The 16004-nt window shown below is 37.2% G+C and overlaps 2 protein-coding genes across 2 annotated transcripts in view; both read right to left on the bottom strand.

Moving 5' to 3' along the window:
- The window catches only part of TMF1 (TATA element modulatory factor 1), an 18344-nt gene extending 17518 nt beyond the window's left edge, over positions 1 to 826 (bottom strand). Inside the window, exon 1 of the mRNA XM_009284508.2 lies at positions 790 to 826. Coding sequence (XP_009282783.1) covers positions 790 to 826 — 37 coding nt within the window. The remainder of the gene's footprint in view (positions 1 to 789) is intronic.
- Positions 632 to 13253, bottom strand: UBA3 (ubiquitin like modifier activating enzyme 3). Its single transcript, XM_009284375.2, has 16 exons — positions 13134 to 13253; positions 12058 to 12138; positions 8963 to 9045; positions 8324 to 8404; positions 7637 to 7680; positions 7281 to 7345; positions 6265 to 6420; positions 6041 to 6143; positions 5282 to 5395; positions 4008 to 4061; positions 3517 to 3553; positions 3351 to 3432; positions 2308 to 2408; positions 2128 to 2191; positions 1964 to 2018; positions 632 to 1490 (listed from the first exon to the last, which is right to left on the bottom strand). Exons 1-16 carry the CDS (start codon positions 13251 to 13253, stop codon positions 1402 to 1404), a joined length of 1329 nt encoding a protein of 442 aa, XP_009282650.1. The 3' UTR covers positions 632 to 1401.
- Positions 13254 to 16004: the final 2751 nt, after the last annotated feature.

Here is a 16004-nt window from a genome sequence, read left to right as displayed (position 1 = left end):
TGGTTGGTTAAAACTTACAGTAAACCCCGCCCCTTTACCACTGAGTTCAAGTGCAAGGCTGGAAGGTGTAAAGCTTAAACACAGTTGACACGTCCAGTAGAGATCAGAGAACTCGCGTTGAGGTATCCGGTGCCACTTAGTCAGAGACCTTTCAGTAAAGCAGCCAAATGATGCCCTAGATCTTTTAATTGAGGTTATAAAAGCTCTTGAATGTCCATTGATAAGCCACAAACTAAGGTGTCTTTTATGATTTTTTTATTAATAAATACCCCCCCTGCCGCTGCGACACCCCTTCCAGATTAGATGCTGAAAGGACAACCTTCGTTCCAGCTCCTTAGTGCTTCCTTCGGCTGCCTAACGCCAACGACGAACCAGGTATACGCGCTTCTAAACCTCAGCGCCTCAACTCGCTGCTTGAAGTCCCACCGCTTACGTGGGGCCTTTTAACGCTTCCAAACATGCAGTTGTTAAAAATTATCTGGTTAAAACTTACAGTAAAATGCCCCCGCCCCTTTACCACTGAGTTCAAGTGCAAGGCTGGAAGGTGTAAAGCTTAAACACAGTTGACACGCGTCCAGTAGATCAGAGAACTCGCGTTGAGGTATCCGGTGCCACTTAGTCAGAGACCTTTCAGTAAAGCAGCCAAATGATGCCCTAGATCTTTTAATTGAGGTTATAAAAGCTCTTGAATGTCCATTGATAAGCCACAAACTAAGGTGTCTTTTATGATTTTTTTATTAATAAATACCTTAACAGCACCAATGATATTTGATCATAATCCTGCAATACTGTGCACAGTGGCTGCTTGGGGACTGCGAGTAGACATGTCCCTATTTTCATGTACAGTTGATCATTTTCTCCTTTCGTGTTTGCTGTAAACAAAGTACTTATTCTTCCATACTTAATACCTTTCATAAAATTGATCAAATCGACACCAAGTAAGAAGAAAATGCTCATTTTAATCCACTGCCCTCTTTTGGTTTTAAGGTGACTCGGCAAGTGTACAGGAGTGCTACAACTTAAAACCAGATCACTGTGGTTCCTTTTAAAGGGTCTTCACGTGCACACACGTGTTGAAAACAAGACTTTTGGCCACCTTAAAATTTCCATGTGGCTGAAAGTATATTAGCATCAACATTTTGACAACAAAAACTGGAAAAAAGTGTGTTCCTATACATCAGAGTTCTGTACATTAATAAGCATTTATACAAATATAATCCACCAAATATTGGCTTCTACGTACAATTCTGAAATATGGTGATTCATTTGCATTACCTAACCTTCAACAATGCTAGCACTAACATGAATATTTCAGGTTGCTTTAACACCCACAAAGTACATTTGTTTTACAAGGTGGGTACGGATTTCTGTCGCTGTGTATGCAGTTTACTTATAAATAAATTAAGTGGTGAAGTGAAGCTTGAACAGCATAGTCTGTGGTGTAGTAACATCAGCAACTGCAAGTTCCTGGCCATCCACAAGCCCCAACTCTGAAACAGAAAGAAAAGTTTAAGTCCAGCAAACCCATATGGTTTGTTTTTTTTATTTAAGGAAAAAAAAGAAAAGTTTTGAATGCCATTTCCACAAACCATAAATACAATGAAATAAAGCCGCAAACAGCTCACTAGCTAAACTAATATTCATCTAACGCAACCAGGAAACTAACAGACCTTGTCAAGAAATATATAATACACTACTAAAGTATGTTTAATCTACATCATTTATTGCTTTGTTGCTATGTTTTTCTTCACCAGATGACATCTGCCCACACTTCACATTTAAGCAATTCAAAGCTCATCCCTGAGCAACCTGAGAAAGGTCTATTGCACGTAAAAGGATAATGAAGCACATTCTACTGCATAGTGCAATATAAAGGTAAACATGCCATACAGAGGGATAAAACTGATTGGCTCTCTGTTTAGAGCAGTATCTTGAAAATCTACACGTGACAACGGCATGATACCTTTTAGTGTCTTGGAAAGATTTGGCCTTGTTCGTTCTTCAATTGAAGCTACTGTCTGCAAAAAGGAGGAAAAAAAAAAAAGCCAAAATATTTCCTTTCAAATTTAGGCAAGTAAATTTAAATAAATCAGGATTATTAAAGACAATTACATATGTTCAGATTACCTGTAAATAAAGTGTTTTATTTCCCCCATACATAGTTGCTGTGATTGCAGGAGATTTCATTTGCCTATATATAAAACATTTAAAAAAAAACAAACAGGTAAAAATATATTCAGAAAGGACATTTGTGAAACACTAAACTACCAAAAATTATCAAATAAGTCAGAATAGTTGCACACTTACAATGAAGCATTATTTGTCAAGTAATCCAAGATCTCCTGCAATTTAGCTGATGGGGAAATCTCTATGTTTTGGGGAAGTTGGCTGCAGGCTGGACAGTTCTCCTACAACAAAGTAGCACAAGAATGTACATTATGTTAAATATGGTTTTAAAAATGCTGCTGCTAAGGTCTCAAAACTATTTGCGTGTTTGTTTTGTGGTTTGGGGTTTTTTAAGTTTTAGCTCTAGAAATATTAATACTGCTGCAAATATTAATGACAAAACCCAATTCCTCATGAAGTCTGTCACTGTTCAACTGGCTCCCAACAGCAGCTAGGTATTTACAAACTGCAATTTCATCTGACATAAAATTTAATACTACAAACTTTCAAATCAATTGTTGTCACAACCTCTTTTTGAGAAGATTTGCTTATGAGTCTTCTTAAGATTGTGTATCTTATTTTGCAAACCACGTTTCCCGTATTACAGAGGAAATCTTCAGGATTCACTTTCAAAAAAGTCAAGTACTGTTCTCCTCTGCAGGTAGCGTAGCAGAAACAGTTGAGATACCAATGTTGCACCAGCAGACACCACAGAAATAGCTGTCTGAAGAACCTCCCTATACCAGAAACTACTTTTCCAAATATTAAGAAACTTTGGCTAAACAGGCAACAACTAAATGTGCCATTACATATACTATGCAATGGTTTTTGGTAAACTGATGGGTGGAACAAAAGGTTTCATTACCAGCACATCAAATAAAACATCCATTGATCTGGAGGTAAACAGTCCTGCTACTCTACATGGACAGACTGCCACTGTCATCACTATTAGACCCCAAAACCACAGAAGTTTAAAAAAAAAAAAATTCCTACATGCTAAAAACAATACTCTGGAGAAGTAGCAGACCAGTAACATTGTAATTTCTGCTTTTAAAACTTCAGAAATATTATTATTCAGTGCTAGGGGCCAAGAGATTCAATTCTGGGTTTCAGAAATACACACAAACTGCGTAAGTTCAATAAAAATCAAGGAAACAACCCTGCAAGCCTTTAATGACACTAACCTTTCTTTCCGCTTCAAATGTGTATGTGTACAATCCATCCGCATCGTTAAACACCAAGTAGTTGTTAAGAGGAACGTATGCACTATAATGACAAATATGTTAGTGTTAATACATGTCATTATGTTATGACAAATCATGTATGTTATTAATAAAAGAAATGAAATACCTTGTGGCTATTTTAAAAACTTCTGCGGCGCAAACAGCTGGAATGAGAAAAAACCAATTTCTTCACTTTCTAGCTCTATCTCAGAACATGCAGACATTAGTGCGCAGAGTTGTACCAAAGTAGTGGTGACAAAAAAAATCAAGTATAACAATTTGTAAAGAGAAAAATAAACATCTGAAGGCAGCTGGTAGTTCTATATATTAACACCATCAATTCGGCACTAATCTGAGGCTATGTTAAGCTTATATACCGTGTTTTCCAATTTTTTTTCCCAGTCTCAAATGCTTTTGCCCAGTCCCACAGGCATACATGAGCTTAAAATTTATACAGTCACATGCAGTTTCTCTATGGAAAACAGAAATAAGACTGTAAGAATAAATCAGACCCATTTAAAAGTTACTATTATCCTCCCCGAGTTCTCGATTCCAAACTTTGCCTTACAAAACTCTGAAGTCTATAAAGCAGAAGTGAAATGAGTTCTTTTAGCATACCTGCAATTACTGCATTTGTAGAAGCTACTGCTGGAATAATTCGTTTAACCACCCCTGTAAAAACAAAACGTACAGCTTTGTCTTTTCCAAGAAACTAAACTGGAGAAATGCATAAAGGAAAGATACTTGGTTTTGGTATTCGTTCTGCAAGAACAGGCTTGCCAAACTGTATTGGCATCTTCGTCCAACTCTTCTTACCGAGCCCATCCAGTCAAACAGCATAGTACATACACCGATATAAAGCAAGATTTCCTATGCATACAAGTTTGTACATCGGGAACTAGGAGGTTCACTCTTTTTTCAGGCCTGCCAAAAAGACAGCAAATTCCTAAGCAGTCTGAAGCTCCTCTGGCTTCTCATTATTGACTTGTATCCCCTCATACCTGAGAAAACATGCATAAAAATTTTATCTTTGCCTTCTTTCTGCTATGTGCTTTATAATGAATCCATCTTCAGACGCTGAAAACTGTGCAGCCATTTGCATGTACATAATTTTATTTCATAACTGGAGTTCACATTTACCTGTACCAAAAAAATACTACTAGAGAAGCCAGTATAAACTGCGGCAAAGAAAAAGACTATCTGCAATACACTAGGTGGAATCTGAGGAAGATACGCAAGGAATCAGTTCGCCCTTTTTTGATAGAAAGGCACACAGTGAGGTTCCAGTGTGGCATTTCAAGCCCAGCATTCAAATGCATTCTCAGTACTGCAAGTCAACAAATAGATAGAAGTTACCACAAATTCTGGAGATTCTGCACAAGATTCTCCACTTCTTTTCTATTTGGTTAGCATTTAAAATGCTGATTAAATGAGTGGCAGCACTCTGCACTTGCATGTAAACGGAGGCATACACAGCAGTAAAGAACAGATGCTGTAGTCTTAACCTGCCTAAACTGGCATAAAGTGTTGCTGTTGCTAGAAAGAGGCAATCACATTCTTTTCTTCCTACTCTTTGACCCAGCAAAAGTGGTCACAGTGTAATGTAAACCGTGGAGTGGCTCCAGGTTAAAAATAAAATGGCAAAAAGAATGTTCAGTTTTGTCCCAGATAAGTTCCTCTGATTCATCATGAATGCCTAACCATCTGATTCATCATAAAAATATTTCTGCTGGCACAGGAAACACGCTGCTTGTTTCTGTTTTAAGATGTTAAGGGAGAAAAGAACTATTTCTTTCTCAGCAAAGCTGCCAGCTTAGTCATAACAAATACAAAGAATGCCAATCCAGCCTAACTGCAAACGCCACACACTTAGTGAAATGCCGTACCCTTACCTTGGGTGAGTCTGTATGTAACACCTTTAATATTAAATTGTGATGCTCTTTCTAAAGACTTCTGGTAAATCCACTGTATGTGTTCAGGATCATCTCCATCCAATGCAACACCTTCTACAGCAAAGTTAAGAATTTACAGGTAAGTTACAGTTACAAGAGTTCTTCAGAAATACAGTGTTGTTTTTGTCTCAAAAAGAAATCCCTTTGTTTTAATTTGGGTTAAAACAAATACCCCATTAAGCTATTAAAACTTGACACTTCAAATAAAATATCATTTCTACAAACATTGTAAGTTCTAACACATTCTATATACAGACTATCTTAACTTCACATTTACAGGTAAGTTACAGTTACAAGAGTTCTTCAGAAATACAGTGTTGTTTTTGTCTCAAAAAGAAATCCCTTTGTTTTAATTTGGGTTAAAACAAATACCCCATTAAGCTATTAAAACTTGACACTTCAAATAAAATATCATTTCTACAAACATTGTAAGTTCTAACACATTCTATATACAGACTATCTTAACTTCACAGATTTGTGAGAGAGAGAAACACATGAACAAATAGGGAACTGGAGAGCGAGTCCGAGAAGGGAAAATCCATCACCAGCTCAGAGGAGGCTTAGATTCAACACAACAATGAGCCACATAAGGTTAAAAGGTAGGATTGTTTTATTAAAAGTAGCTGTGTATACCTAACTCAAAACAAGTTAGTTAAAAGGAGAAATGTCAGTTTAGCACCAGTGCAATACACTAATTACCTCCAAAAGGTTGCTCCTTTGGCCACTGCAGTATCCTGACATACTCAATACAATGCTCTGGTAGCCTGGGCATAGATGCAATAGTACACATGGGAAAATTGACCTGGTGTAGGCAGGGGAAGAAAACCAGAAGCAAGCATGTAATACGTTATGTATAGTACTAGGAAAAGAAACAGGCAAATCAGAGGAATATAAAAAAAGGAAATATCACTGGTTGCAATTACCTGTGGCGGATAAAGCTCAAGCGTGCATTCAACACATGCTGTCATACCAGGAATAATCACACGAACATTTCCTTTAAAACCTTCTGTCCCTCCATCTATTAAAGGTATGATGGAACTTGGATCCAGTACACCATCTTCATAATGTAAAAATGACATCTAACGAATAAAGGTGGGGGGGTTTGTTGGTTTTTGTTTGTGGGTTGGTTTTTTTTAAACAAGTTGCAGGAAGAAAAAAAAAAAATCCTAAAAATTTTATTCTTAATGGTACACCACAAGATTGAATACTTACTATACAATTTATTTTAAGGGTACATACTGTACAAAACTCTACTTATTTGTCAGTGCGCAGGACTTCATCTACCACCTTCACCCTCCACCTCCTCCTCCCCTTACCCCCCTGATAAATGCTATTATTTCCTTATAGTATACTGGAACAAATGGTTGGTTGGTTTGAAGGATTTGGGGGTTTGATTCTTGGTTTGTTGTTTTGTCTGTTTGTTTTTTTAAAATACTGGTAAATACTCAAGATCCGTTATTTTAGAAACAAATACACAGTGATAAAACTATATAGTTCAACGACCAGCTTTCTACTACTTTGTAGCAGTGGGGCTCCAAAAGATGACATTTACAAGTTGCAGCACGGTAAGTACTGTTTGGCTAATGAAAAAAACCATTCCCAATGGGAGCATCCAGAGAGGCTGTGGAACTTCCCTTCTTACGATTTTCAAAAGCTGACTGCACAAGGCCACAAACAATGTAACCTGACTTTGAAATGACCCCTGCAGGGCACTGCACAAATGTTGGCTAACGCTCCTCAAGAAAAAGGCAGGTAAGAGAGCATGCATTTTACCCTGTTCACAAAAAGAAAGAAGAAAAGAAAGCAGAAATAGCTACAGAAAACTATGAGTTTCAACAGCCCTCATTTCATTTTAATGACACATTCTACACAAATCTGTTCGATTTTAGTTATCTATACTCAAGCAATAACCAGGCTTTAAAAAGATTGAAGACTTTACCAGCATGCCATTTATCCATCTTCTTGCAATTATAGAGTCCAGCCCACAAACAATAATATGAAACTCTAGGGGGAAAAAAATGTTATTTAAAGTCTATACTAATGCATACTTCTTAAGACAAACAAAGTATTCTGTCCATAATAGTCCAGAGGAACTGACTGTAGTTTATCTCCCCTAGATTACCTATATGACAGATGCATTTAAGTTTTGTCCAGTTGTTACTTCTACTTCCAGTATACTGTAGAAGACTAAAATAATTAGCAATCTAACTACCAGGAAAAGCAGCGAGCAGCAACAACCGCAACATTCCCCTAAATCACCGGTGGGTGTTTGGCAGGCAAACAAATACCACTTACGTCGATAGAAGCTTTCATCCATGTCTTGAATCTTTTTAAAATATCTGAATGTAAGCCCAGTAAAGGAATATATTTATAAAGTAGTTAAGTTTACTGTTTTCTATTTGCTAACCTAAAGCCAAAACATTATCTAATTTATTCCTATAATTTTATATGACACTTTTCTAAAGAACTGAGTGAGTGAGTGATTCAAAATTCCCACAGCTGAAGCTGTAGCATCTGACAAAACAAGTAAGGAACACAATGTAACAGTCACACACAGGAGACAAGTCAGCAGGCAAACTATTTAGGAATCTCAAAACAAGCGCTCTCACAAAATCCTGTATCAGTAAGTGCAGCTCTATGTTTATAAACTAACGTCTCCTACCAGCACGTACTCAAAATGCTCTGGTGAATAAACCCGCAATTCTAGTATCTCAGGGAAAATTAGAATATTGCACTTGAATAAAAAGACTCAGTGGAAACATACAAAATAGCTTCTTAAAGCTTAGCCTTCTTTCCCCATGCGTATTTCCTGTATGCTAATGCCACTGAGAAACAATTCTCAATCACCAGCTGAATGAATCTGTTCTTTATTGTATGAAAAAGAGAGGATGGCAGCAAAATACTTTAGATAGTCTTACCACCTACAGAGTTTTCTAGGTCTTCTGAAGCCTTCGGGGCTACTACTTCTCTATGAAAGGATACGCTACGACAGCACAGTTGGGAACACGGCTGTTCAGGAATTCTGCTGCAACTTCTGCTTTTGGTCGCCCAACATCCTTTGGTCTGGGGAAAAAAACAAGCAATTTCAGATGCATTATTTGAGATTCAATCTTTCCAGGCTCTGTGCATCGCAATACTAAATTAAGTGACTAATTGTTCCTGTAGGACAATTTATTGATATGGATAATATTAAGGCATCCCTGTAAAGCATCAGATATGAGAGCCCCAGTGTTATCTAAATATGTCCATGTAACTACATTTATCAGCGCCAAAAAAAAATCCAACAATTTTTCACTTTGCTTGGAAGAAAAGGGTACCAGAAAAATTGATATCTCAATCTGTGTACATTATTCTTTGGTGTCACCTTTTCCATTAGTTATTAGCTGTATTTGAATAGTAAGGAATATATGTTAATTTTCTTCACGCTCAAACTATGACACCACAGATCTCAAAACCAGAAGGAATCACATGGAACATTTAGTTGATTATGAGTACTATTGTGATATGAAAGTTCAGTAACCTTTAATGACATCTTTTTCAACCAAAATAATGATCGTATTCACATACTTTGTTTAGGTACATTTAAAAAAACGAAAGTCAAACCGTGAAAATACCACTTACCGAAACAGAAACTGTCGGTTAAGATTAGAAACATCTATTATATCCATGTCAATAACATGGATCTGTCTAAAGCCAGACAGTGCCTGTGAAAAGAGATAGTCAACTTCATTTAATAGGAAATTAAATGCTTACAGTGCTCCAGAATTCATTCCGCATGCCAAAAAAAGCAACCTTTGGAGGAACAAACATATTTGCTCTTCATTCTCTGTGCAGACAGGTATACAGTCGTTCTTTCTTAAAAGAACGCTCTTTGTTGGGTTGCTAACACTGATAGACAGATGGAATTAGTAACATTTCAGTGGTCAAAGACAATGTTCTACTGAACGCAATAGTGCTTTAGCCTACCTAATCATAACACAGGGAAGTCAACGGTAGGCTGATCTATAAGGGGAATTTGCAGTATTCCCTCACAACTGGAGTAAATCAAAAGCAGTCATTGGGGAAAAAAACGCAGAATTTGAAGAAATACCATAAGCACTTCATTGCTTGGCAGGAATAGAAAAACAAAGTTTAATTCCTCTAAAATTCTAAGTTTTTGAACATTCACCGTTTTCACAGTTGGCATAAATAAGTCTGGTATGTCCACCCTCAAATCACAGTTCAAAATAAGCCAGCATTCCTCACTGCATTCCGTGCTGGAACAGAACGCAAACACAAAAAGTCACCTCGCTATCTAAGAACACGCCGAACCTCCGACAGAAGTTCTGCCTGCTCTGTTTGCACGCAGCCCATCACTAGATTTGGCAACTAACTTTAAAGTAAAATTGTCTTAAAACTGTCTTGCGGGTCTGATCTGATAAAGTAATAACATCTGTCATGCACAAAGAAACAATGTGAATTGTGGTTAAAGAGAAATAAATGCTGTAAAACACTGGTTTTAGAGAAAGGAAATGTGTTGTGACGTTCTGAAGTGACCCCGAAAAGATTTGAGTCCCGTCCCCTACCGTTCTTCCTTTAAGACTCAATCTTGTTATATATGAAAACTTCCAAACTTTTCATTTTACATTTTCTGAATAAACAGAGCCATCCCATGCGTAGTAAGTATTTAAAATGCTGTATCGGGAAACTGATTAAACAAACAAACTGAAGTTTTTCAGAATAGAAATTAATTTCTGTAAGAAAAGCATCAAGAATTTCTGTATGTCATGTTGGATACCCCTGGTGCTGAACAATAATTTTTTTCATTGATAAATGTTCAGCTTTTGTTCAATATTATCAAAGCAGACTGCGAGAGCCTGCTAAAGAGAAGAGCGAGCCTGGGACATCACGACTATACAGATTGGAGTCTTTATCGAATTTATATTCATTGTCCCAAAGACATGAATACATGTGGACAAAATCTAGATTTACTTATGAGCTTATCTTTCTGAAAATGATAAAAATAAATCATGGCAACTTAAAACCTTTTTGAAGAGATGGGAACTGAGCGCATACAGCAGACTTATGAAGTCCCTTATCCCATACAAATCCTCCCTCTCAACGAGCTATCAGCATATTGAATTTGTTGATATTGATGATTTATGTCCCAATAAATCCATAAAACAGTAGCTCTGGGCAGAAGTTAAATTCCCAAAGAAAGAAAACTGCCTTGAAATTGTCATAGTCTGTTCAAGTAAAACTCTGCTTAAGCATTGCAGTAACAAACCAGCAACCAGAACAAGAGTATACACAAGTGCTGGAACTGTAAAACCCCTAAGTTAGTGGATCTGGAATGCCTGGCTTTAAATGAGGCTACTGATGTATCAAGCGTCTCAAGCTTGGAGGTAATCTGTGGAAATACTGAAATAGCAGTACATAAATACTATAGCAAAGTACACTAATGCACAAGCGTTGGTATAAATTAAGGAAAAAAGTTATTTCATGGTAAGTTACTATATCAATCTGCACATTTTCCATGGAATGTGTAAGGACAGAAATTCTTATTATCAAATAGAGGCATAGAAAAGTACAGTATTAGTCTAAACTACCAAACTCAAACAGGATAATAACAGTGATATGCTATGATAAATATGAGCATCTGTGAGGATAAAAAAACCACATTACTAGGATCATTAAATTCATCCACATTTATTGGGTAAATGTCTGAGCACATGATCCCGTGACTGCGTTTTAAATACTTAAAAATTGCTTTTCAGAACATGCAGTGAGAGAATCCATTATAAACTAACACCGTATCACGAAAACAACAGAATACCTTCTGGTAATCTCTACACCAGGGAGTCCAGTCATATTGTTTCCCTGTTCTTGTATCATTACCTATTCCTCCTTAGCCACTTCCATACAGGATAGCGCATGCTGGTCTGACTCAACAAAGCTGCCATTACATAGGCTGAATTCAGCAATACAGCTGCAACTCTGAGGGAGTGTTCAGGCTCTGCAGACAACCTCCAATTTACTGATCCTGAGGAACTGGAAAACCTGAGAGGCACTACTCGGGAAGGCCAAACGGATTCCACGGACATGAAGGTCACCATAGACACAGTGAGCCTAAGCCTGGCTCTACTAATTTCACTATGACAGAACATAAATAATTCCAGCAATTCTAACCTCACTTTGAATTAATCCAAAGATGTACAATAAACTGGAATTAAACTCAGCTTTGTTTATACTAAACTTTGTACTAGCTACTTATGGCAGTCTGAAGTATCGCTTTTCATCTAAAAAGATAGATTTCAGCCATTGTGTTCCAAACAACACTTCCTTGTATCATTATGAGCATGATTTGTTCTTAGTTTACTTTGTTTCCCTAGATCTGGTAATTAGGGAAAATCACCAACATTAGACCATATCTAAGGCTGCAGGTGAATTTTTGCCTACATTTCATAAACAGCACCACGTTGTCCCTCATGACAAGCTTTGAGATAGCTAAATAAATAACATGCAACATATTAGACTACCTCCTTTCAAGCTTATTAACAAAGCACATTCTTCAAGTTTATTGTCTGTATCGTCACGTATTTTACATATTTTGATTAGAACTTAGAAATTTAGTAGCTATATACAATCAAAAATGCCAAATTAGCAAAGCAGAAAAGATAATTTCCTCAAGGAAAAAAAAGATTCTAAGAAGCAAAGGGTGAAAACTGAGTAATTACCAGGTTTTTCAGGAGTTCGCATCCTAATCCTCCTGCTCCAATAACTAGTACTTTACATGTGTTTAACAAAAACTCAAGAGCCTGCGGAAAATATGAAACAAAAAATTAATACACTAAATAGGAAAAAGTATAATTTGTCCTTCGCTTCATAATCCTTAAAAACATGTTACCATAATTTTTCAGTGCCTAATAAGTTTCACATAAAACAACTTAGATCAATAAAACAGTTTGTGCTTGCAGGAGTAATTACATACCGGACTTTAATCGGTTGTTGAGTTCATGCAGTTCCTATATCCCACCTTGCTTTTCTGCAAGACCTTTGTTGATACCAATATTCCCTTTATATTAATTTTGACCATGAAAAAAGCAAGGTCCACCTTTATTATTATTTGGTTTAAGGAGATAATGTTTTCTTCCTCCAAAAATTTTACTGATACATAACACAAAATAAATCTAAACAAACAGAAAACATTGCTGGCCAAAAAGAATTGAAATTTTTAACTATATAACTGCTTTCTGTGAACTGTTCTACTAGACCCCAGCCTCAAACTAGTAAATAATGGAACAGTACATTAAAAAAGTAACAGTAAAATACATTCAACTGTAAGCTCTGAAACAAAATGTACCAAAAAAGGAAAACAGAAGAAATAATTAAGAGTCTAAATTTTGCTTTTCCCTACTAAACATCTTTCCCAATTCTCTAAGTACTCATACTAACTTTAATTCCTTCTGTTAAGTACAAGAAATTCCTTACTGTATCTAATCGCTTAAACATGGAGAGACAAATGCTGCTATTTTTCATGTGGAACTCAAAAACAGAGCGTAAGTCATATGTTGTTATACAATTATACATACGATGACAGCAAGCTTGTAGTTGACAGTGTACAGTTTAGAAATACAAGCTTACAGAAAGAACACAGTATGTTCTTCTGGCAACATAATGTTCAATTGATTAAAATATAAGCTTTTCATGCAGTTTTAGTATTCATACACTGCTGGTGGTCAATTAATGAAACTGTTTACATTAGTTTGCAACACACGCTACATATTTTTTATTTAAAGTAAGTGTTTCTCACTTGAGTGCCTGGCTCGAAATCAGGATGTGTGAATGGTCCAGATCGCTCGAGGAACTTCTTTACATGGTTCCAGCGACCTTCCCAGTCTCCAGTGTCCCCACACCCACCATCAACAGCCATTCTGCACAGAACACAGTAAATTCAGCTGCAAAATCATAGAGAAAAAGCCACGCCTCTAAAATGTATTTTTTTCTTTATACATCTTAAAAATACCTAAATTATTGACCATTCATACAAATGCATTTGCATATTCTTTATGCATGTAAATTATGTGCATGAACATTTGCATGAGTGGGTTGTATTTGTGGAACTAGAAAGCAATAATACAAATACGCATAGAGGGGAAAAAACCCAGGCATTTCAATAAATCCCACTGATTTAGCTGTTGCTAGTAAAAGCTGACCTGAAGTGAAAAAAGGGTCTAGTCTTTTTGCTTTTATTTTCCTCATATACAGAGGACACAGAAAAAGAGGTTGTCCCGTTAGATTTTGAATGGTTTTTTTATCAGTCAAGTCTTGTATCCTTTTTTGACAGACTTTTAAGTTCATAAATCATATTTAGAATTATCAGTATGTAACTGCAATCGTGAGGCACTGAGTAAATAACCGTAACATATGCCAACACTGTTTCCTCTGAATCTTCATAGTATTTATTTAAACAAGTGTTAAAAAAACCATGAATCTTGAATGCTCTTCACCCTCAATTAGTACTATGTAATTTAGAACACCCCCATTTTTCAGTCATCTCCTGAGCCTGTCAGCGGTAGCAATCTGACTCAAACAAAGGAATGTTTGCAGTTATCCTCCTTTAAATTTGAGACAGAATTTTACATCAAATACTCCAGTACCCTTTTTTCCCCTTCTGCAGGTCACTTTTAGTAGTACATAACTACAAATCTAAACTCTTAAGAGACTTACTGGCATGGTTCAAAACCAGCTCACTAAAGTAATTTTCTAGCATAAGATCATTGCCTACACAGAACAAGCCCTTCCTTAACACAGCGCACTTCCCTTTTTAAATAGGAGCTCCACTCGATATATAGGAACGATTATGTTCTACATTAATACAAAACTAAGCTTCTAATAAAAAGAGCTTTGCCAATCCTGAGTATGAAAGGTTGCATCATCATTGAAGAGTGTTATTTTCTTCCTCCTATGAAGTAATATGAAGAACGCTTGTATCAATAACTGTTGTTGGGTAACATTTAGAATTTATTATTACTTCCTGGCGACTCATCTTAAAATAAAAGGAAAATGTAGTGAAAACATCTAGATGAGGAATGCCTTTATCCTCACAGAATTCAGAAGATGGACAACACAGTACGTCCATAGTAATTTTAACTTACAGGCAATAATTTTGCAAAAGATTTTCAACAACAGGGAAAAACTTCACTAAAGTGCAGGAATAAATACATCATAATTTGCCTATATTTTGACTGCAGATGAACTCATTCCTGGTTAACTGTTGACTTTAGGTAAGTTAACTTACTGTATTAGCAGTTAAACAAGATCTAGAAAAAATTATTTTAATTCATAAGGGACTTCTGATCTCTGACTTGCACTTTTGTACCTCCCCCAGCTTTCACAATAACGTGAAAATACATATATTTCACATAATGTGAAACAGCGTGAATAAATACAACACGCCCACTGCTGAACCCTGGGCTCATCTGTTGTATACCAGTTTTCAGGATGTGCATTAAGCACTGATTTAAGCAAATAAAATGGGTCAATATACATCACAACAACTGCTTCTATGGGTTATATTATAATTTTTAACTTTTCTGGAAACAAGTGCAGAAGCTATGCTTGGTGCCATTAAGAACAACTTTTTTTCATCCTTTTATATAGTCCATATAAACAGCCATTAAGAGGCAGTACTCCTTTTCTGTTTAGATGTGTATTTTCCTTTATAAGTGATAAAATGGTAAGATCTAGTTTCACTTTTGGATTATAATACAGTTTGGTTTTTACAGGGTTGGACATTGTGGAGATCTGAAAAACATCAATAACTCAACCTGAGATTTTATGTTTAACTTCAGAGAGTTTTTTTAAGTGTTTATTTTTGTGTTGTTACAGCATTACCAGGTATCTGTATTATTAGAGTTTAACAAAAGCCTTATTTGTTTCATCGAATTACTCTAATTTTAAATCTTGTTTAAAATATCAGAGCACCACAGTCCTTATGTTGCTTTAGGCCCAGACTTTTCCCTACCACCTTCACACCTCCAGAGCTCCATGCTTTTGAGAGACTCGGCATGCACCCCCCCAGTCCAACATGCCCAGGGATTTTCGTGACCCTCACCCCGACACACACATGCACTGCCTGCGAGTCCACCGCTCAGGCAGGCAGGTCTGCTCTGTGATCTTTGGGAAGAGGGCCACAAGCAGATGGAAGGGAATAATTAGGGGATGGAAGCAGATGAGGTTAAAGATTTCTGAGCATTAGTTTTCAAGGCCGTTAAGACAGAGGCATAGAATTTAGGGGTTTAATAAGCAGAGGCAACTGTTCTGTAGCCTGAATTTTTAATTTTCAGCCAAAATTTAGCCACCTGCTTCTAGCCTAGAGGCCCTCCCCAGGTCCCTGACCGGCAATGCAGCTTTTTCCACTCCTGGCACAAAGCTCTCCAGCACACCAGCCTTTACTCATGCCAAGCTCCGAGCCCGCAACTCCCATCCCCGCTCCGGGTGAGCCCCTTGGTCCTCTCCCCAGGAGATTCCTCTTCCCCAGTCCTTGCTGTTCAAGCGCCCCTTCGCGCTCCCCCTCCTCACACTGACCCACCTAACGCTTTTCCTCCGGCTCCCTCCTCCCGCCCCGGCCCTGGACTGCGCCGTCCCCACCCCGCTCCGCCCGCCGGGCCCCGGGCCGCCC

The sequence above is a fragment of the Aptenodytes forsteri genome, unplaced genomic scaffold (genome assembly GCF_000699145.1).
Source record: "Aptenodytes forsteri isolate BGI_AS27 unplaced genomic scaffold, ASM69914v1 Scaffold53, whole genome shotgun sequence".
In the NCBI taxonomy this organism is placed as follows: Eukaryota; Metazoa; Chordata; class Aves; order Sphenisciformes; family Spheniscidae; genus Aptenodytes; species Aptenodytes forsteri.
Note: the sequence above shows the minus strand (reverse complement) of the source record. Positions and strands in the feature narration are given on the sequence as shown.

Bases quoted from the DNA above. Each gene is read 5' to 3' on its own strand.
- UBA3 (XM_009284375.2), bottom strand. From the start codon at position 13,253: ATGGCTGTTGATGGTGGGTGTGGGGACACTGGAGACTGGGAAGGTCGC. The intron at 9,046-12,057 runs GTAATTACTCAG...CTCTTTTCACAG, and splicing joins GCGAACTCCTGAAAAACCTG to GCACTGTCTGGCTTTAGACA. The intron at 5,396-6,040 runs GTAATTAGTGTA...ACTTTGCTGTAG, and splicing joins AAAGGAGCAACCTTTTGGAG to AAGGTGTTGCATTGGATGGA.